The sequence below is a fragment of the Echeneis naucrates genome, chromosome 13 (assembly GCF_900963305.1).
Source record: "Echeneis naucrates chromosome 13, fEcheNa1.1, whole genome shotgun sequence".
NCBI classification, from domain to species: domain Eukaryota; kingdom Metazoa; phylum Chordata; class Actinopteri; order Carangiformes; family Echeneidae; genus Echeneis; species Echeneis naucrates.
The window spans coordinates 19,766,953-19,790,235 of record NC_042523.1 but is presented as its reverse complement, the minus strand read 5'-3'; the positions used below and the strand labels follow the sequence as shown (position 1 = coordinate 19,790,235).

The window sequence follows — 23,283 nt, the reverse complement described above, 5'->3', positions numbered from 1 at the left end:
AAAAATGAAACACAAGGACAAGTTGTGTCCAACCAAACCCATTTGTGAGCACCACGGACTCTGCACAAGTTCACACCTGTGCACAGTGAACCTCAGCTGCACCGTGAAGCCCCAAAGGCTGAACATGCAGAGGAGGAGGAGGGGGGGGGGAGAAAGGATTTGGAGAGGATCACCGTGCGACGGAGGGAGGGACTAAAAAGTGTGCATAATATTCCTTCCTCTGCGGGACTCGCTGCGAGCAGGTACAGCATCTGTGCAGTCCAGCCTCAGCTGCCAGCCGCGTCCACTTCACACCAAACTTCTCACACCGCCGCCGGTAAGTGATAACTTTTTTTCTGTTTTCATGTGTGTGCAGCAAAAAAAAAAAAAAAAAAAAAACAAAACAACAACAAAAAAACAAAAACAACAACAACAACAACAAAATAACAACAAACAAAAACGTTGATCTATTCAGAGGCTGTGTGCTGTTTTCGGTGATCGCGTAAAGTGAAGGTGTCGTCTTCAAAGTTTTTTTTTTTTTTATCCTGATTTCCCGGCAGGAATTCTTGTTGCAGCGCCCTTATTTTTTTTTTTTTTTTTTTTTTTTTTAAAGAGGGAGATGTTTTCGACTGTTTCATGGCGACTTTTTTGTTTGGAAAAATGTCTAAAACTTTTTTCCATTTTATTCACTTGAGACTTCAGATGGAGCATTCAAAATGATATTATGCATAAATAGAATCTATTTATATGACAGAATACACAATTAGGGCTTAATGAATGTCAGTGCTGCTTTTTTTTTTACATTTTATTTAGCATTGATCTCTTCTTTGCTAAGTCTAAAGGTAGTGCATGATCTGAATGATGGCACCGATTTTTATTTTATTATTATTTTTTTAATTGGGTGAACATCTGCTAGCATTGAACATTGACACATCTATCAGCAGATGTGACAGAATAGATAGTCCAAATCCTTTAACATATTAATGTGAGCAAAATGGGACTTGTATGCCACTTTTCTTTTTAATGTAATCCTTTAGCTCTGTCTCTAGTCTCTTTTTGTTGATGCTGCTTCGGGTAAACAACGTTAAGTGATAAGCAAAGTGTGTAGGAGGGGAGGAAGGAGAGGATGAGGTGAGGCAGAGGAGAGGAGGAGACAGTTTTTTTCATGCGGAGAAGGGAGGGATACAGTGAGGGAGAAGTGATGGAAATGTGAGGCGGTCAAGCCTCTGGGTGGATTTGCTGAATCTTCCCACATAACAAATAAAAAAAGATCCTGTGAGCTGTAAAACTTGAATCAGACAAAAGTTGAAAAGAACAACGTACATTTGTTCCTTTGTTTTTCTTAAATTAATAATAATTAAAAAAAAAGCCTCAAACCTGTTTCACCCGTCTACACTGTGCATCTGATGTTGCAGCATACTGGGCTCAAATTTCTTCCCCTCACTCTTTTTGACCCTTTCCCCCGTCCGTCCATCTCTCTACACCCAGATAAACACTGCACCCATCCACACACATAGCATATGCCACACACTTGCACAGCAAAGTGTAAACAGCTCGTGATAGATAGGTCGCTCCACCCTGCCTCATCTGTTTGTGTGTTGATCCCTTCAGCAGGCCCTGCTTCTCCTGTCCACAGCGTCCGTGATGAGTTACTACATGGATCCAGTTTCTTCCTACCCGGCCCTTCACCCCTGTGACCGTCTGGGCGCAATGGTAAGACCTCCCTCGTAAATTACCTCTGTGTTAAGGCTTGTGGAGCTACCTACCACACAGCCAGGAATGAGTGTAAGGGAATGAGCATTTGCGTGGTTTGTGTGTGTGTGTGTGTGTATGTGTAGCCACTCAGGCACATGGTACTGCAGGAATGAATGGTTCGCTCGTGTGTGTGCAACTCTGGATTCCATCATCTCACAAGAACACGCTCTATCTTAAAATTTTTCCTGTTTAGTTGCAGTGTCTCCATCTGTACATGGTGTTCATTGTGATTTCGTCAAAAGTTGGGAAACCGAGCTGTTGAACAAGAAGATTTTCTACAAGTCTGTGAAATCGCCCTTCTGAACCCTTTTTCTGTTGCGTAACCAGCTGCTGCCAAAATGCACTTCTCTTTAGCGAGTGATATTGTAAATATTGAGACCTGTAGGCCTCCAACTTTGCCACTAACCAATCAAACTGGAGTCAGACCATAACTACTGAATAACAGTTTTCTTAGTGAAGCCACCCGCACAGTGCTTTGCAGCAATCTGTTTGCAAGAACAACAACAACAACAAAAACAACAACAAATAAAAAAAAAAAAAGTTCTAAATAAGTTCCAAATGAAAGCGCTGAATACAGAGTCAGAGACGGTGGTGGTAGCTGGGAACATTGGGATTCCTGTCAGGAGAACATTTCAAGGGTGAAGGCCAAGGAGCGACAAAATAAATGCCTCCATTTGTATGCAGAGCGCCGGCACATTAGGATAAGAGTGAGGTTATATGCAAATGTCAACCCCACCCCGACCTGATAGAAAACATAGAAGCATACAGCTCCATGGGTCGTAATTGGCTCAGGTGGCGGGGCTTGCCTTTGAAATTGAGTGAACGGTATACTAGGACAGACTTGGTCAAAGGGTGAACTCTGTCACCTCGGTCTGTCTATTCTCTTGCATTTCCACAAATTACCAGGAAAAAGCAGCGGGCTTGATGTTATGTTTATTTGTTATGTGTTCTTTTTTCCACTTTGGTCAGTGTCCTCTATAGGAATTACAAAGACTGAAGACAAAAAAAAAACAAAACACAATGAGCTAGCTGCCTGTATGAGCTTAAAACACACAAGTGGCCTTTTTGTTGCATCAAGGTGATCTTCATTTCTAAAAAAAAACAAAAAACATGTAACATATGGCACAGCAGAGGAGTCTTCCTGATTCAGCTCAGGTTTGGATTCACACAAATCAACCCTCTGAATCACTGCCATGTTGCATCACCACTGGCCGATGTAGAGGTGCACCGATGCAATTCTTGCATCTATAAAATGCAACAGATTGCATCATGGGACGGGTAGGAGAAAGAACATTTTTTCTGTGGGGGAGGGGTGAGTGGGGAAAATTTGGTGCACAAGGGATTTCCTAATGCACATATTTAAATTTCCCATTCCAGGAATAGCAGAGGTGTGGCACCCAAACCACTAGGTGGCAGATAGACCAGAGAATTCATTAATTAATGAAAAAATATGCATGCTTAAGCATGAGAGGTTGTGTAAAAAAAGTTTTACCTGAATGGAATTGCACAGCATTGGGAAAATATTAGGAAATTTCAGTCATTTTTACAACTGTGCCTCATGTTCCCATGTTGCAAGAGACATTGTGTCATTTCAAAAAATACATTCTTTTCTATTCATACTTTGCAGGTGAACAGGCAGGTGATGAAAATGTTGATAAGGATGCATCTACTTTGATGACACTGGGATTTTTACACGAGCTTTAAATGTTTCAGACAGGAGGCACAACATCAAATTCAATAACCTATTTATAGCATATAGAAACAGAAGAATGCTGTGCCTTTGCCTGTTTTCCAACAGAATCTGTCAGATGTTTGAATTTGCAAGTGAGAAGATGATTATCACTAGTCCTTGTGCTAGTTTACTCAGGCCTCACAGGAGTGAAAACACTACTCAAATGTTGCCTTATTATTATTAGAAATATTGCTAAAATGTGTATTTCATCATTTTATCATCATTGAAAATGGGGCAGTGACTGGTCAGAAAAAATGGGTGGCAGTACGCTCCCGTTCTAGTCACATTATATTATGGCCTTTCGCTTGTCTTTCTTTTGAAACACTAGCCAACTTTTATTTAGAATATTAAGAGATAATCGCAACAAGCAGGAAGGCAAGTTAAGAAGTATAGTCTTCAAACTGCGGAGGCATACAAGGCCCCGCCCAAGGCTGTCGTCCGAGCCACAAACTGACCTCTCCATTGAGTTGTTCTACATTTAAATAGAAATAAATATTCTTGTGTTGATGGTATCTCCACTGTTATCTGTCAGGCTACCTGTCTGTGGCTCCTTCCATGCTTATGTAACTTTCTCCCCTCGCTGACTGGCCTGATAGGGGCCGGCAGCGTCCCACGCACAGCTCAGAGGAGCCTCGTAAACTGGCCTCCCTGATCCTCCGGTCATGTTAGCCATCCATAAAGCTGGCCGAGTGCTGATAAACGCCGCTGTGCTTAAACAGGGGCTGCTTATCAGATCGGCAATCACTCCGTCAGCCTGTCTGGCAGGTTAGCATCCCTGTTCGTGGCAGCTACATTCGCAAGACAAACTCTGGTGCTGCTTTTTTTCTCCTTTTGACATGTTCCTAGGCAAAATGAGCCATTCTTCCACATTGAGTGACATGAGAAATGAGAAATGAGCATAAACTCTGGAAGCAGATTATATGAAATACAAGCACCATATGTGAAGACATTTCATATCAATAATTAAAAATGTACCGTAGCAAAGTTAAAGACTACACTATTCCAGGTTAAGCGCGCTGTGAGAAAACTGTAAATATCTCGTTCACATCAGTCTGAAACCTCCAACAATATCTATTGAAGTTTGTTTTTGTTCTGGAATGAAGATTTTGATATGCTATAAATGGCCAAGCGGCTATCTTCTTCCTTACTATCTCTTGTATCCACACAGAATTTCATATCTCCGCTGCCCCCCCCGGTCAAGCGCTGACTTCAGATTTCCCTCCACTTTGTTGCGACCTCTTCCGTGAACAGCTCTGTGATAAGCAGGATAAAACAACAGTGCAAAGATAAACTGAATGAGTCAAATTTAGCCGCGAGGGGTTATCTGGGAGGGAAAACAATAAAAAAAAAAAAAATGTTTTCAAAATCCAAGGTTGCACTGTTAGCTAAAGCCACTTGATAGTTTGATCAGCTGTTTTCAGCTTAATCTTTCACCACATCCCCAGGCACAAAATAAATGTCTTTCATTAGTTAAGAAATAAAACCCTGTCCAAAATTATTTATTACAGGAAAACAAAGTAATTTAGTTTAAACAGTAAAACAGATGTTGCACTGTCGCACCAATTATTATGTGTGATTTTGATTGATTTTATTGTTTGAACTCTGGAAAACATGAAGAGAAAATAAATTTTATTTCCATATTTATTTATTTTTTTAAACACCAGCTCTGTACACAGCATGTGTCTTTGCCAATGGTGTTCGGTTCATTTTTTGGCTAAACCTTACCGTTTGTCATTCGTCTCCAGAGGCAGAGCGGAGGGGTGGCATTGGGCCCTCAGACCCAGCTTCCAGGTGTGGTACACCCTCAGCAGCAGTATTACCCATCGCAGCCCCTCTACCCTCAGGATATACCCCTGCAGGAGGTACCCAACGGACACGACGTGTGCCCTACTGGTAAGGAATTAACATAAAGAGTCCAACCCAAACAAGACATGAAGAGAAGAAGAGGCCAAGTGCATAATCAGTAACTGCCCATATTTACAAATATGCTGCATTTGGTGGTTGATATGATTGCGTTAAAGTGGAGCCTTTTCTGACAAGGTCAGCCTTTAATTAGAAAAACTTTTTCATTGTACGTCTGTAAGACTCAGTCATACGGTCCACACTACAGCATATTAATGACCAAAAATACTTTGTGGTCCCTTGTGGCTTAATATGTCAGAACAAACGAATGCTAAGCAGACAATCGGTCACACTCTAGCGTTCATGTCCACAATCTTGACAAACATGTTTCAACTCCCTCACAAACACATGAGCACATGTACACACACACACACACACAGTCTCAACTGTGCCTGTTGCTCTGTGTCTGCTGCACCAAGGACGTTGATGATGCTGACCCCGAGGGCAATGCCTTTAGCAGACACCCCTTGTCATTTGCTTTCCACTGTGTCTCTCAGTTGCTCTCTGCTCCACAACCAAATCCCCAGATTTTATTTTATTTTGTTTTACCTTACTCGTAATCGTCTTTTGCTAATTTTCTTTGCCCTTTTTTTTTTTTTTTCCAAATGCCTTTTTCTTCAAACTGGGGAAAAAAAATCCTTCCAGTGCATTTGACTCTGGCCTCTTCTCGTCCTCAAAAGTGATTGATGCTAGGGGACTGGGATGCACGCCACGGGAGTAGGGTAGGGGTGCTGAGGGGCACAAGCTTTCTTCCGTCACCTCCCTGAGCTGGATGCAGGGGGCAAGACAAGGGGCCAAAGGGCGGCCATCTTTTTCCCAAGCCTCTGGTTTGGTCCCTGGAGAGGTGGAGGGGTCTGAGTGTGTGTTTGTGTGTGTGAGAGAGAGAGGGAGAGAGGGAGTCAGGATTTGATGGGATTTGCTGATGTTTGTTGCCACAGACACACTCTTTTGGAGCCCTCACTTCATTGCTCCCAACGCTAAACCGTTGACATAAACATTGCTCAGTGGAAAAAAATGACCGAGCGTTGACCTTTTTCGGTTTTCCTTTTTTCATCTTCTTCTTCTTTTCTCGTCCTCCTCCTAAATCCTACATGATGCAGACTACAGGTCTAAGAGCATTTCAGCCACCTGGAGATGCCGTTAGAGTCATTTAGCTCCTGTAGCCTGTGTCATATATATGAGATTTTTGTGCTGCCAGCATATGGTGTTATGAGTCTCTGCTAACCTCAAAAGCAGCTCAGTAACCTCTGACACAGTCTTCACACCCTGCAGCCGTTGCTTTGACTCATTTCTCTCAAACTGAAACACTGGCTCTCCTCCATTTTTTATTTCTTTCCTTTCTTTCCTTCAGATTTCAACATGGTTAATTATTAAAAATTGGAAACTATCTCAGTAGGATCCTCCTGGTAAAAGTTTTTTGAGCTCAGTACTTTTAAAGTCAGCTTCATTTTTGTTGTGCCAGTTTTTAAGTGTTTAACTAAACTAATGTTCTATCTCTGGCATCAAACTGAGGATTCATGGGATATAGCAAACTATTAGGTGTTCGCTAGTAGGGTGACAAAAATGAAGTAAATTAGCTGTTTCTAAATCACAGCATGGCCATCAGCATAAAAGTAAATCAGAAACTTTTTAAAGCACCACGGGACAAAGAGTTGAGCAATCTCTGACCTAAATTCACTGTCGTAGGTATTTAGTGTGAGATATTTTATTTAACTGAGGTTTTGAGAACCAAAGTCACCTTTCTTTTTTATGAGAAGGAATCGTTTGCTGTTGAAATGAATTGTGCTAGTGTGAGAACGAAAAAGCACAGAGCAGATGTGAGGCGTGGATGTTGGATGTTAAAGGACCATCGCATATTTGGCCCAGAGCCCAGTGTCACACACACTCCTTCCTGACAACAGCCATGCCATTGTGATGTTTACACCAACCTAGCACCACTCTTCACTATCCAACTCGCACCACACCACGGGGCCGGGTGTAAACTTCCATTGTGGAAATCCACTGAGCAAGTGTGCGCGTATGTGTGTCTGTGGGGATCTCATTCTGTTCTTCTGTGCGATCTCATTGAAATCCAGGCGCAGATAATGTATCACAAAGATGGATACACACTCCAACAACATCCTACAGTGATGCACACTCCACATATTCATTCATTAAATTCACACCCTGCACTCTGGTGTGTATTGTATTACAGCATCCTCCCATTCAGTAAATCAGGCAAATACACACACACACACGGAAATACACACATATACACGCACATCCACTCCCAGGCACTCGTGGGTTCACTGTACATTTAAACATGCACTCCCATTTAGTACACAGACACAGCTGTGATCTGGCACTCAGGGACCATTGGCCTGTGTTTTATTTGATGTGATTTGACAGCTGGACAGTTGGAAGAGGAGGGGATCGGGGTGGAAGGCAGAGGAGAGTGGGCGGAATACAGTTTGAGGAGAGAAGACGGATAAGGAGAGGGATAAGTCACAGGACTAGAACTGGCGTTGATGGGAGGAGAAGTGATGAAGGGAGAGGAGGAGGAACGGAGATTTGGAGTCTTGGCCAAGCAACGGGGAGGGGAGGCTTCGTTTCTGATGAGGGGCACGTCCTCACGGGCGCAGGCCCATTTTTTATTTCTAAAAGTAAACAGGCAGCCTGTGGGGGTCTGGGGGGTTATGGGAAAGGAGGAAACAGTGATGCTAATCAGGCCGGCGCACACTTCCCCCTCCAACAATAAAACAAAACAAGAGTGGAAACACGGAAAAGGGACAGACAACTGTGGAGGAATGAGCTACGCTGCTGCTGTCGTCCTTGGTTTGAACTGCGGGTGCGATGATAGCTCTGAGGACAGAAGTGTTAGATATGTTCTGTTGAGTTTCCATATTATGATTTAAAATCACTTCATGTTACACAACTCCTCTGTGTAACGTAACTCAAAGTATTCTGCTGAACTTAAATAAGTCATCTCAAATATTTATTTGAGTCCCCCCCCCCCCCCCCAAATACAAACAGCTACTGGCTAAAGAATGGCCCCTCATAATTTAATTCCTGGATTTTTTTTTTTTTTTAAGTTCCCTCCTCCCAAAGTTCCACAAGTTGTATTTCTGGAGTTTAGGAGTGTGGTAAGTTCCTCTTGATAGTGTGGTGACTAATTACAAAGCTCTTCATTCAGAGAACATACAGTTCTAGAAACTCATGCAATCACTGACGGGTGATGATGCAACAGATGCCAGCTCATCAGGAAAGGTGGCGCTTTAATAAATCCCGAGAGAGACCTCTCATTGTTTTACTGTTTATACCGTAAGCCTAGTAATATGTTATCAGGAATGAGTGTACACTGGGAATGCCAAAAGTGTCAAAACACAGTAGTCATTGAAGCCATTTTATGATAGTTTAAGTTAAAAAAAATCACCCAAAATAAAGAAGGCTTATGTCGCGTTTTAAGAAAACATTGCAACTGTATTTTCACAGATTACTATCTTTCCTTTGAGTGGTACTATTATGTTTCAACCCTCAGTTATTGAATGACAAATAAATGAAATCTGCAGACTGATGTATTTTCCTTTCAGCTGTGAGGGCTAGCGGAGCTTTATGTGAGACCGTGCTGGTAACAGAGAGGATTGAGGGCAAGACGAGGAGAGGGAGGTCTGGGAGGCAAAGAGACTCGGAGGGGGGTGGGGATAATTGAATTATCTGCACAATGGAGTGATGGGGGGCACGTGGTGCCGCTAATGGAGGAAGAGATGTCCTTTTTAGCGAAGCTAATTGTTCAGAAAAGAGATGAGCCTTTGTTCAGGGAGGCCCTGCTACTTTCCCAGTGCACTTATAAGTACACAATTTAGTAGCATACACACACACACACACAAATATTCTCAGAAGAGGTTTTGGAATGTCAGCCGCAAGAGAGAGATGTGCATGAGAACACACACGTGCGCACACACAAACACACACACACACAGGGATACACCGCTCATGTCCCAGCTAACCCTCTGATCTCAGCAGGAGTGCATCCAGCCTGTGGCACCTTCAGACTGTATCCACCACAGACAGAGCTGAGACTGAGCTAGTAGACAGAGGCCACAAGGACCCCACTGTTTTACTGTTTCACTGTCTGCTGTGTGTGTCTGTGCGTGTCCGTCACCCATCTGTGTGTCTGCTTGAGTGCCTGTAAATGAGTGACTGATTGATTGCATGCTAAATGCTGTCTATTCACACAACATACCAAGCCCTAAGCCTGTAGGGCCCATTTGGTCGTCTGAGATTTTCTTATGCTTTGACCATCTTCATTTCAGATTTAATGTTTGCACATATGTGCAAAAAAATGTGTTGGAATCGAAATACTTAAAGCAACTAAAGATCTTGTGAGTTGCTGTGAGGCCACCGACGCCACCAACTAAACATCTCTTGGCAGCTGTATGGATTGCTCTAAAATCAAATAACCTTTCAGTTAACTCTGCGAAAAGTAGCAGGTGTGACGGTTACATCTGAGGATTATAGACAGGCAGACAACACAGATGTGCCAGCAAGAGACAGACAGCAAGCATGAGAGAGCAGCTTGGAAGTGAGGGAGAGTAAGAGAGCGTGTGAGAGAGAGAGAGAGAGAGAGAGAGAGAGAGAGAGAGAGCTGCTAGGAGTGCAAGTCTGCAACGCAAATGAGTCAAGCCAGCTAACTGTCAAAACCATGGCAACAGCATTTGCCAGGTGAAGAGAAAAGACGGTGAAACCAAAACTTCTTTGATCTGAGACATGTGTCCTTAAGCGTACTGGTTTATACGCTGCCTGGTTGTTTTATAAGAGTAAGACAATTAACAATCCCCCCTGTCTCAAAAAGGAAATGACACAATTTGTTTCAACAATAGTTCTTTTTTTAGCATTGGGGGGGGGGGGGGTCGTATTGCGCAAAACTTTGACATGAGCAGTTGACACAAAGAACTCTTTGAAGATAAACTCTGTGATTGGTATTTAAAGATTACATTTTTGTTGAAACTATTTGCCCCATGTCAGCGCATTGCTCATAAAAATGTGTTTTTCTCCAAGGTCACTGTACACCAGGCTGTTTGAGGGCAATTAAAATGGTCATTGCTCTGAGAGACAAATCAGTAACATACTGTACTGAGATAGAGACAGATGTACTCAGATGTCTCCTGGCAACAGGGATTTAAAGCGACAACGCTGTTGTGACTTAGTTGCCCCCTGTTTGCATTGCAGTTTCACAAGTGCACAGGGTGTCACAGCTTCTGTGTCCAGCCACTTCTGTTTGACATGCATATGCATTCTGATGGAACGGACTAGCAATCAGCAATCAAAATGTTATTTATTCTGATATAATGAAGTGAAAACAGAGTGCAGAAAACCCAAGGTGAAATGGGTTACAGTGACGCCAGCCTTGATATTAGTCAGCAACACCATTAAAGCCCTAATGGCTGCCCTTAGGCACAAAAGGACCCAGGCTGGCCTTTTAAGAACAGATACGAGGGAGTTCATTAAGAGAAAACAAAGAGGACCAGTCAGAGAGAGTGAGAGACTGACTGACTGAGATGAAGTGAGAGGTGCTGGTGCCCCCCACCCCCTTCCCACACACCCTCTTCTCTGTTCCTCTCCTCCATTGCCCCCCACTACTTTGCCCCGGGTGAGGCAGCTCCTCTCACCGCAAAACCCACCAGCACTCTTTCCAGACGAGGCTCCTATCAGGCCAATGAAACCTGATCCAGGGCTGCTAATGGAGCCATTGAAGTACCACCGGTTTAAAAATCCATGTGTGATCAATATCCCTGGCTCCCCAGCCTCCATCCAGATCATCCCATTTAGAAATACACGAGTACAGTACATCCAGGAGTATCATATTGACGCGCATCACAGGTTGCACCATATGACTTCACCCTAACAAGGTTGTGAAGAGCCTGCATATATGAAAAAAGATAGTCGGTGCCTCAAAGAAAATCATTAAGCCTTCGCTGTGTTTTTCTTGAATAAAAAGGATGGCGTTGTCTTTATCTGAGTCTGCACCGCTGCTTCTTTTTCGAGGTTGCTTTTTATTTTTTCTTCACTTTAAAGCAGTAGGTTTGGAACTCGTGTGAGAATTACTACTATAATCTGTTATTACTGTTTTGTTGCCACGGGAGGTGTTCCCTGATGGCAGTGGTTTGCTCAAAGTGAAGTCTTGCTGTGGCTAAAAGAGACCAATCTTTCATTCTTCTTTGTTCTTTTCCAGTGGGAGAAAATTTTCAATTTCATTTTTCAGCAAGGCATGGTGACTGTGTCTGATTACTGTTGATAGGAAAGCACATAAATCTAAAGAAAGCATAGAAAGTGTAAGTTGGATCATATGCAAAATGCCTTATTCCAAACAGATGTCCTCATCGATGCCCTAGCCGAGATCAGCTTTGATGGATTTTAGCATCTGTCCTACTAAACTATCTTTAAAACTTGAGTATTTCTTTTAAACGGGAGGGATTTAGAAAGTGTTGCAGTATCGCTCTATTTGCACAGATATATTTCACTAATAGGCTGCCTGATGTGGCTGTTAAAAAAGACACGGTTGCTTTTTATTGATCAGGACAAGGTGAACAGGAAATTCTCTGAGGTGTTTATGAGAGTGAGTTACATGTTATGAGGAAGCCAGAAACTTTAGAAAATACGACGGAGACAGATTCTCCTTTTCTTAGCTCATAGTCGGTGACTTTTCTCGGATACACTTAAACTGGAGCTATTTTAAGATCTAAAACCATCTTCAAATGTATTAATAGATTGTTTTTGACTCACTCTCAAATACTGCAGCACTGCCCCTATAATTAATTGTTGTTTTTTTTTTTAATCTAAAAAAAAACCCCGTCCCACTAGTCTGCAAATCCTTTTGTTATTGGGTGGCATTTTTTTAAAAACCTCCCAGTAATTTCTCGGGATGGGAAGATTTATTTATTTATTTTTATTTTTTTTTACTGTCATCTTTTGGTAATGTTGTTCGGCTCTGCTCTTTGGTTCAACATCAATGCAGCTCTCAGTGCGTTTCATCCCAGAGAACACGCAGTAATTTGCGGGAACATGTAAACTCCCAGTGACGTGAAGGGGTCTTGGGACAATCAGGTTGTGTGTGTGTGTGTGTGTGTGTGTGTTTAGACGGGTGGGGCGGCGGGGGCATTGTAATTGAATTGTGAATCAACTGGCAAGCCCCCCCTCCTCATCCACCCCCCCCACTCCTCCTCCTCCTCCTTCTCCTTAAACACCGCCCCTTTCAGCTGTCGTCGCGCTCCGGCTCTTCGCAAATGCAACGCCCACACCTAGAGAGAGAGGAAGGAGTGAGTGTGTGAGTGAGTGAGTGAGAAAGAACGAGGAAAAGAGGGAGTGTGTGTACATGTAGCCGGAGAGGAGAGAGAGAGAGAGAGAGAGAGAGAGAGAGAGATAAGTTTAGAGTCAGACAAGCCGAAATCTGGGAAAGCTAAAGAAATAATAATAATAATAATAATAATAATAATAATAATAATAATAAAGAAACATCTCCTGGTAGAATTGACCGGGGCGCCAAAAGGAAGAGGAGATTTTTTTTTCCTTCATATTGCGTTCTCGGAGCTGTTAGAATAAAAAAGGAAAGAGAGAAAGAGAGAAAAGGGGACGCGGCGATATTAAATCCCACTGATCTGATGGTCATGACGGCAGCTGTCGATATGAAACCGACGTTAATAAACATAAAGGCTGAGAAGACGGACGGTGAGTAACACAACTCTTCTGTCTGAGCTTGACGGTGAACGGCAGACTGATGTGAGTCCTCGGGTGTTTGTCCAGTTGTTGTTGTTGTTGTTGTTGTTGTTGTGTCAGAAGCGGCCGGCTGACAAGCCGCGTTCATGTGGCGGTCAGTGGTGATCCTCGGCAGGTAGATGAGACCAGACGTCCCGGTGTTTCACCGAAAGGACAAAAAAAAAAAACCCCAAAAAAAAAACAAAAACCGGGGCCGGTTGCTTCATATCAGACAACACGACAACACTTGTGAGGGGAAAAATACACGCCCGAGGCGCCTGTGTCATGCAATAGACTGTCCTGTAACTGTGTGTTTCTTGTTACTGCTGAATGAATCAGGCTCTGATCCTCCTTTCCTAATATCTGCTGTAAAACAAGGTGCCAATATAAAAAAAAAAAGTTCTGTAGTGTGTGGTAAGAGAAAGTCTTAATGATGCCGTAGATGCAGATAAAATGTCAAACAGCAGAAAACATCTTTAACCGGCTTAAAAAAAAAAACCAAAGGATGTTGTGACAGTTCCTGTGCTTTAATATTCCTTCTCGTAGCTGTCATCCTCTGGAGCTGTGCATGTTTTTAAACACATCGTAATCCAATTACAGCCAATTACTTGAACACATTTATTTTCTCACGTGTCCTTATGTCAGCTCAGTTTTCTTCCTTTTTGGATTTGAACGCGTGTTGCTCAAATTGGCTACTGATGTATGCTTCGTGGGTTTGTTGTACAAATAATATCCGTCTCTCTTTCATCCTGCTTTGATCTCACTTTGGATCTATCAGCACCTCCTCCCTCTCTCTCCCATCTCAGCACCCACCTCTGACCCATATACTCGGTGCCGTACTGGGAGAGCCAGGGCATTCTGCCCAGCCGGTATCAGAGACAAGCAGCGGTGCCTAATTACTCCCTCCCCACTGTTCCCACTGTCCACCCCCCCCCTCCCCCTCCTCCTTTCTTCTTTACCTCGCCCTCCTCCTTAGTGGTTCAAACTGACTTTCCAGAGGGAAAGCGAGACAGACTGAGGTGATGAATCTGCACTGCTGAGGCTTGCCTCTGTGACCCTGCTGCCTGGAAGACTTGGCTCGCTCCAGGGGTAGTCCAGGGCACAGACGGGGAAGCCTGCGACTGCAAGCTGTATTTGTGTTGGGTTTTTTAAACTCAGTGTGGTTTCACTTCTAATTTTACAGAGCCAAGTAGTATACACACGGCGCCACATATCGGATGATTTGCATTTTGCAGCTGTTTACATCCTAATCCCCAAGCGCTTTTTGCAGTTCAGGTGGCATCAAGTCTATCTGAAAAGCAGCAAACAGCATCGACGCATCATGGAAATTTGATGCGACTTGCAAGTGTTGACCCACTGAAGGGCTGTGACACACCACATTTACCAACTTCTCTTCACTGTCGTTACCTGCAGAGCATAGATTCTCACACATGCATCTCACAAACTCATAAAAAATGCTGACAGCTACAGTTAAGTTGCCAGAGCGTAGTGCTGTTTCGCAAAACCATTTCGCAATTCTTCCTCCTGATTATGCTCACTTGGGTGCACTCGGGTCAAGTTGAGAAGTTGAGCTCACAACTTCAGTCAAACGCATCGTTTCTCCACCTCTCTTGCACGCACAAACACGCAGGCTGGTTTTTATGTTCACTCTTTGATATTGCCATGCTTACCAGGATAAATGCTGCTGCCCATGTCCAAGCCTGCTCTTGATCCAAGTAAGACACCGTGCTGCCTGCATGTAAAGCTCCATGACAGGCTGTTTGTTTACAACTTTCTCATCGAGATAAGCACTGCTTTGAAAGCCAGAATGCATTTGTTGAATGTTGTATTTTGCTTGGCCCTTTTCAAGCACAGAGCTATGGAATTGTGGGAACAACACACAGAGCCTACTGTCTACCTGCAGCCGCGTATTGTGCCTATGTGCAGACCCAACTATGAGACATAAGTGGCTTTCAGCCCACCTTAACATATTATTTGTTTTCCTTTGTGACGGAAGTGCAGCCAGTGTCAGCTTACCCAAGCCCTGTCCTCTCACTTTCTCTCCCTCTCTCCACCAGAGGTAATTCCCTTCAAAGCACTCACACACTGCCGGGGTCAGAGTTGCACCCAAACAAGACTTCTAACGTTCCACCAAGCTTTTATTTCTCTATTTGTAGCAGTCAACTCCTGACACAGCACACTTACTTTAATGTAACCCAGATCGCGGTAGGTTGTAAATGAAGGCATCATGTAGCCATAACAAAACTGTCAGCCCTTCAAAGTGAGTTTTACTTAAGAGGGAAGGTGTTTCTGCTGTGAAATAATAGCAGAGATGAAAGCAAAACAGCCTCATCTTTCTTTTATTCGCCTATCGCTGACTTTCTTTATGTGGTTGTGGTAGAGATTATTTACTTGGCATTGTCCCGGGGTCAAGTGTGATTTAATATTCAAGAGAGCTGTCAATCATTTACAGTACAGGTCTGTCTGAGATGGAGTGAGTCATCCCTCCTTTTGCTTTCCTGCTGTGTTTGTCAGGTCAGGGTTCAGTGAGTGACAGGAATGTTTGTGAGCATGCCCTGCTGGGTGGCATGCATGGAAGCATAGCTTCCATGCATGCCACCAAGCTTAGCTTGAGGGGGAGACTTGTTCTTTTTTTTTTTTTTTTTTTTTTAATCTGATCAAAATGCTGCTGTTTGTAATAACTGGTATGCCTTGTGTCCCTGTCGAGAGCCCTTATATGGCATCTCCTTCCACACACAGGCACTCACAGGCCGCAGTGTACGTATGACTCTGAAAAAGGCTTCACTTGCTTTCTTTTCCGTGGTGCCTCCAATGTTGGTACAGTGTGGAGACGGGTGGCTTGTGCCAGAACAGAGAGAGTTACATAAGCTTCAGGTTCTTTTTTTTTTTTTTTTTCCCTCTCTCTCTCTCTCTCATCCACTTTGTTTGTGTCAGCACTCCTTCAGTAGTGTAGTGTAATATATGCCAATGTTTGAGTGTGGCTGGCTGGCAGCTGTGCAAACACTGTTTGGGTGATCCAGGTCTCTCTTGATGTGGTTTGTCAATGAATTGGGCCAAACGGAGCAAACAGGCCAGTTTTTCATCTTGTGTCCGACTTAGGCCGATATGTTGTGCCAGATCAAAACCTGATGACTCAGGCCAGCGTTGAGTGCATCACACATATGTCATTAGGTGGTGTTTGACCAGGTCGCGTCTGCGCCCAGACGCAACAGATACCAGCTTGTTGAATGGGCCTCTCTGTGCTTGTCAGACTTATCAACAGACTGGGTGAATTGAATGTCTGTTAGTTTCCACAATGACCTTGTCTTTCTGTTCTTCCCGCGCTATTCAGCGATGCCCACTATGTTACATCAAATGGGCTAAACCCCACCCCCCTAATCAGCTTGCACTTAATTCAATCATCCCATTCTCTGCTGTCTTGTCCATATAATCATGAAATTATTAAACTGCATGGGTTCTATTTTGGTGCCTCCAGGGTGAATACACACCTTTATCTTTCCTTATGAAGCTTAGTCATACTGTGGCATGTTAGCGCAAGATACAGCCGTCTTTGCTAAATAGCAAACACATGGTAAGAGAGAAACAGGGTGGGTGTTGGGGAGGGGGGGGGGTTAGAGATGGAGAGAGACAGATCGTCCAAGGTGCGGCTGTTGATGTAATGGGGGTAAATATTCCTTGCTAAAAATTTTGAGATGAAAATGATTTTAGTGCCTCTCCCCAGCAATCAGTCTTCAACAGCTTCTCTTTTTACTCACATTCCACAAAAAGCCAACTACCAAAACAAAGGAAAATATGTTCCTTGGCTGGGGAAATACAGCATTAACAAGCTTGTTTTGTAACAGACAACTCTTTTCAATCATTCATCCACCCACTCACACATTTCCTCCTCCGGCTCTCTCCCTCCCCTCGTCCTTTTCCTTTATTCCTCTTGTTTCCATGTCTTTCTACTGGCCACAAGAGTTTCTCTCACGACACCTTGATGTGGTGAAGTGTGTAAAGCGAGTTCCTGGGAAGTGCACTTTGTGCTATCCCCACTCATTCCTTGCTTGTAATCCCTGAGTCATTGCATTAGACGCCTGCTTTATGCACCGCACGCCACTGACTGTCCGACTGTGCATCTGTTTGGCTCGCACGCTGTTTTCAGCTACCACAGGCCTCTCCCTTCACCACATTACCAGTCTTGACTGTGAAACCCAACTGGCCTGACTCTGCCCCAAAATGGCCCCACAACTACCCACGCATCTCAACATCGTCCTGGGTGCTTTGAAGCCTCTTTTTTTTTTCTCCTCTCGCATTGTTGCCGTTTCTGTTTTGTGGCTCTACATTTAGCCGCTGCCTTTTTTAACGGAATGGAAAATGGGCTAGTTTAGCCTGCTTTGAGAATCAGTCCTGCTGTCCTGAAAAAAATCAGTGTGTCTGTTTCACCATGGATGCCCAGCTGTCCGCAAAGATGCCAAGTCATTCATTTCTTTTCAGTTTGTGTTCCAGATCCCCCCCGGTTGGCTCTTTTGTCTGTGTTTTGCTGCATGTCACCTGTTTTTGGAGTCAGTGTGTGTTGTGTGCTGTTTTTGTAATCAGGTGAACAAGTGGGCCACGGTTACAGACTTTCTGTGTCAGACTTGTATTGATGGCTTGGCCTGCCAAAAGAAAGAATGATCAAGAAGGGTGTGTTCGTGTGGGTGGCAGGCTGTTTTATGTAGGTGCGACTCAGTGGCACTCAAACGTGAAGCACGTGGGTTTTTGCAGCCATGGAGGAGTTCCAGGAATAGGTCTTAGGCTGCTGTTGGAGATGTGGTTATGAACGTAAAAGCAGCTGGATTTCTAAGCTTTGACTTTCCCAGTCTGACCTCCATACTTTAACAAAATGTCATCAGCTTTTAGGTCCACATGCTCAGAACGCCATCATGTTTTTGACACAGATGCCACTGTGTTCATGGAAAATGATCTCACTGAGATTTTATACTCTTGGCCTCAAAAATTAGTTTGTTGTACAGTTACAAGGTAGCTGAGTCATCCAGAAGGAATTTTACAAGATATGATCATTGCTTTCATCATGACCAGTCATACTGTCGTATAAAGCAGCATGATAACCTCGAAAGTCCAGTCATTCTTCTATTAAATGAGTCACAGCTTGTCCATGCTTATGTGTGTGCCTTAGAGAGAGAGAGAGAGAGAGAGAGAGAGAGAGAGAGAGAGAGAGAGAGAGAGAGAGTGAAGATAGCGCAGAAAGAGTTTGCTCAACAGCAATGATGTGCACACATTTTAGAAATTACTTCTGTCTTTTCTTGCAAAACACTGAGGTGTAAATTTCCAGTTATCAAATTGCGGTTCAACTTCTTAATCGGCACGGTCAAGTGAACTTTAAGTGTTTTTGCCTTCGTGAAAAATAACCTATCTTAAATAAGATTGCGGATGAACGATAAGGACAGATGCTTGATGTTTTACGCTCCTATTACCGATAGCGCCTGCACTGAGCTTAAAATAGATGGCTAATTCATCATCCCAGACTGGAGCCATTTTGCCACTTAGACCACAAGTCATTTTTGGTCACATTAGAGGAAAACAAAAAAGCTGTGAGAAGCACATTAGTGATTGTAAAACAGAGGTGGAATGCGAGGCATGCAACATGAAAACACTGTGGTCTTGGGGGAATTTATTTATCTAGTATCCATCTGTCGCCCATAGCCTGGCTTCAAACAAGCAACAAACTCTTAAACATGTATGATGTACAATTAGAGCCAGTCACAGAAAGACACCCGTGCATACATTTCACCCAAAAAGATGGTCATATGTGGCTGTGCACTGTCCCACATAATTCACACTTACATGAGGGCACTGGTTTGTGGAATGTATCAGTTTGGACTAAAAATTGAGGCAGTCACTGTGTTTTGTGGAAAAAATGCAACACAGAGAGTAAACTGTTTGTCAGATGTGTCATGTGTTTGGTTTAACGCCTAAACAGTTCCCCCAGAGCATCCCCTCTCTGTTTACAACAGAGGACGGGGGCTTGGGAGGGCAGCTAGCCCGGACGCAGCTAGGTTAGCAGCACCTGCACTCACGCAAGTACAGTGTTCACCCCTTCAGTTCACTTTCCTCTACCAGCATGTAGAACACCGATGGATTAAAAAAAAAAAAAAAAAAAAAAAAGACAGTCAAATACTTTTGGACTGATAAGTGCTTTCATTATAAATATTTAACATATATGGAGGTCATGGAAAACATTCCAGTTGAGTGGGATTTGTCAGATATCTACTGTTTGTGTGTTGCTTTAGTACATAGTGGGGTTTAGCTTTTTCCCAATATTATTTGTCTGCCTTGTCAAAATAATAGAGGGCTTGAACGTTGTGCAATGGGCCGTTGTGAGAAGTACATTACTCTTGCTCAACCTTTAATACTCGAGGCATACCTAAAACCCAGGCTGTTTCACACTGACACGGATAACACAGAAACCAAACTTCTTGGCGGTAAAATAAGCAACAATGAGCCAGATCCCGTCTTGTCTCCCTTTCTCCTGTTGTTCTGGAAAGAAGAGAATTTCCATCAAGCTTTTTGTAAAATAAATAAATAAATAAATAAATAATGTTCCGTGTCTGTTGGCGACGGTGTGGATCATTTCAAGCTCAGAGGTAATGTCATATAAAGCACTGAGACTTTGGAATAAACAGTAGAGTTAATGCACTTTCACATCATAAGCTAATATGATTTCAGAGATAGAGGGAGTGGAAGAAAAAACAGACAAGGCAAGGCAGCTATGGGGTATTAGTCTCACTTATTGTCTGCTTCAGTAGCCAGTGTGTCTGTGGCAGCGATCGTCCCAGACAACTCCAGTTTCATGGCCAGAGACAGATGTCAGCAGTTGTGGCTTTGTCCTGTACAGCTGCTTTATACCACCACAGGTTTGTGCTTCCAGGGGGCAGCCAGAAGCCAGCGGTGAAGGCCTAAGAATAAAACTAGTGCTTCAGCACTGCTGCCAGTGATGGTGGGATGCTCCTGGTTAGTGAGTTGGATCTCTTTAGGTTAATCCTGTTCTTATTGGACTAGGCCTAGGTCTAACTCTGGTCTGGCCTCTTCACATTGGTTTGAGCCAGGCCTAGGCATCTATTCCTGGTCCTTGGCATTGAGATGGAAATCTAAACAGCGGAGCAGCTGGCTGAACAAGCAGCCCTCTCAAAAACCAGACTGCCACTCTGTCCCTCCTCCTCTTGCTCTACTGCAGCCCTTAGCCACCACTTTATCACCCTGTGGTGCTGAATGGGCCCCCTTCATGTTCGCTGGGTTTATGACCCCGCGTTCTCAGACCAAGGGTCCAGATACAGATCTCCCTCAAAGGCGCGCTCTCTCAGATACCACTGTCACCCCTGGTACGCTGTGGGTAGACTGCTCTGACTTTAAGACCTGATTATAAGCCCTTGGCAAGTGGCCAAGACCTCTTCTCTTTTTTTTCCCTGCACCTCATCATGACCTTTGCTGATATGCACCCATGTGCATCTTGGGATATTCTGGAAGAGTGTGAGGCCTCAGTGGTGGATTTCAAATGTTTGACCCTCACCTGAACCCACCACTCACCTCACTTCCCACAGGAAATGGCAACTTAGCCACAGGAAATGGGCTCATTCGCATATTTAAAAAAAGCCCACTATACACACAGGGGCAAGGAGAGGGAGAAATGGGGGGGCCACGTTCTCTGACTTCAGATATAAATAAATGATTATCTGACCCCAGCATGTTTCACTCGGCTTTGAATAGTCTTTCAGATGTCATCCTCTTTCTCCTTTTTTTCCTTCACCAACACACACCCACCCACTCATTAGATAAACTCTATAGGGCTATTTATAGCTCAATCACATGATAGAAAGCATATTGTCCCTTATTTGTTGGGTCTGGTTGCCTGCTCTGCTTGTATCATTGCATCATTTTGAGTGGAGGCAGCAGTCCAGGCTTTATGAATGAACTGAGTCTCTGCCAGAGGCTGGGGGATGGCAACGATCCCACTGTGATGTCACTCCAGAGACAACGAGAAGAGAGGGAGCATTATGAGACCTCCCATTCATCCTTCTGTCTCTCTTTCTCTCTCTCTCTCTCTGTCTGTCTCTGTCTCTGTCTCACTCTTCCTATGCCTCCCGAGTGGTCTTGTCCTGTGATGGGCTCATATTTCAGCTAGTGACCCCCCGCTTCTTTCCTATTCCCTAGACCCGTACATAGTTACCCCTCACCCACCGAGATGCTCTCTTGTTATCTTCCCCCGGCCCTGTCCTGCCCTGCCCTGCCCCGCCTGTTCCAGCCCCATAGACTTTGACCCCAGCCGCAAAAAATTCCCAATTTCACGCCCACGCTCTGGCACGCAGGCGAAGAAGACTGTTAATTTAGTTTGTGTGTGAGTGTGTGTGTGTCAGTTTAACAGCCTAAGGTGCCGAACAGCGAACTTTACACTGTCTGAGGTTGCGTCAGGGCTTGGATGGTAAAGGTGCATACTCCCTGGGAGCCATATTGCTGTTGCACTCAGCTGACTGTCCATTAATCATATCATGGCAGGAGGGGAGTGGCTGATCAATACCTTTTAATGTACATTTACATTCAGGCTAAACATCAATCTCACTTCATCAGTGATTCTTAGAGCAGAGAGACTTATTATTTTGTCTATGTCATGAGAAGAAATCTGTGTCATTTCAGACTTTTTGCTGTTTTGAAACCTTGTCTTATAAGGGAAAGACAGAATGTCTTTCTGCTGCCTGTGACTTACACCCACTCCCACATTTCAGGAGCTAAGTGGATGGGGCTAATGTGGAAAGTGATGACTTGTGGATGCTGTAACTCTCAGTATGTACTGACCATTCTGTATCTAATGGGACTCACAGGCATTGAAATCCTATCAGGACTTCACCATTTACCAGTGATCGTCTAGATCCAGGCTCAGCTCTCTCACTAATGGATGCACACTGTACATTAGCTCGGCCGCAGATAACTTTCATATGGATCATTCACCATGGAGACTGCTCTATTATCATAGCACTTTTAAGTCTTCTTTTTGCCTTTCACTGTTGAAAAAAATACACTAAAGCATTGCACATAAATGTAACCTACTGTAAAAGCATTAAAGCTTTTGTCATCTAGCTGTTAAAACCAAGAAGATATTTGTTGTGCTTTGAAATGACAGTAAAAAGAAATCCAATTTTAAACAATAAAACAAGCAATTTACAACAAAAATAATTCTAAAAATTGCTCACACAAGTCACAGTTGACACTTTATTTTGCCCTATAATCATGGTTCATATATTTCTCTCTTTAGAGCGCCTAATGGCAGTTCTCATGCAAGATGGTGTTGAATGTCTTTGATGGAGGATTTAGTGCTAAAGTGGGTTCAAGTCTGTGTGGGCAAGTACAGACTGGGGCTGGGTTGATAAAAGCCATGGGGTGGGAGGGAGGGGTGTAAATGGTTGGAAAGTGCAGACAAACTCCACTCGATCCAGCTTAAATAAACTGCCACATTTCGCCTTCTGCCTTCACATCAAAGCGCAGACTGTCTGAGCCCCCGGTCCCATCCCATCCCAGTTTGCAGCCGTTTGCAACGTGTACATTTTCGCGCCACCGACACACTTAAAAGAAAAATTAGCTCCATAGAGGCCTGGGCAGCCTTGCCATCAGAGCCACCTCTTGCATAAAAGCAACTCGTTAAGCTCTTATTTTTTACTGTGAAATACTGTATGTATATGTGTGAGGTGTGCCTGACAACAGTTTAACTGAGGTCTTAGGCAAGACTGGAAAAGAGCTTTTTCTCAGCTCTTCGTCTGTGCTTTTACTCTTGACGAGAATGAATAACTTTGTGCTCCTTCACCAGTCTATGTTATTACAGGCCTAATTGAATCACATGAAGAAGCAAAGAGCTTCTTGTCTGTCCTTTGTCTCGGGTTTGTTGCGAAGTTTCTTTCTTAAGGGAGAAGACAGAAGGAAAAAAGAATCAAAGACAGAAAAAAAAGAAAGTGGAAGACCTAATTTTACAAAAAGCCAGACAGACATTGGTTACAACTGGTGAAGGAGGGACAGCTGCTGTACATTCCAGACGAGGTCGAGACGTCAGTGAGCGGTGAAAACAAGAATGAACTGTATGTTGCCCCAGTGAACTGCTGGCAGATAAAACCACCAGCCGGTGGAGATGCCAGAACATCTGGGTTCAGCGAATGCTGTTG

The 23,283-nt window shown here is 43.8% G+C and overlaps 1 protein-coding gene across 3 annotated transcripts in view; it reads left to right on the top strand.

The window, feature by feature from the left end:
* Positions 1 to 228: 228 nt before the first annotated feature.
* The window catches only part of ets1 (v-ets avian erythroblastosis virus E26 oncogene homolog 1), a 33,164-nt gene continuing 10,109 nt past the window's right edge, over positions 229 to 23,283 (top strand). Inside the window, exons 1-3 of one of the 3 annotated variants that reach the window (XM_029516755.1) lie at positions 229 to 316; positions 1,591 to 1,692; positions 5,212 to 5,359. In XM_029516755.1, the coding sequence (XP_029372615.1) occupies positions 1,624 to 1,692; positions 5,212 to 5,359 (217 nt within the window). In that variant the 5' untranslated portion in view covers positions 229 to 316; positions 1,591 to 1,623. Of the gene's footprint in view, positions 317 to 1,590; positions 1,693 to 5,211; positions 5,360 to 12,672; positions 13,073 to 23,283 lie in introns of those variants that run through there. The other 2 variants (XM_029516754.1, XM_029516756.1) reach the window with 2 other exon arrangements.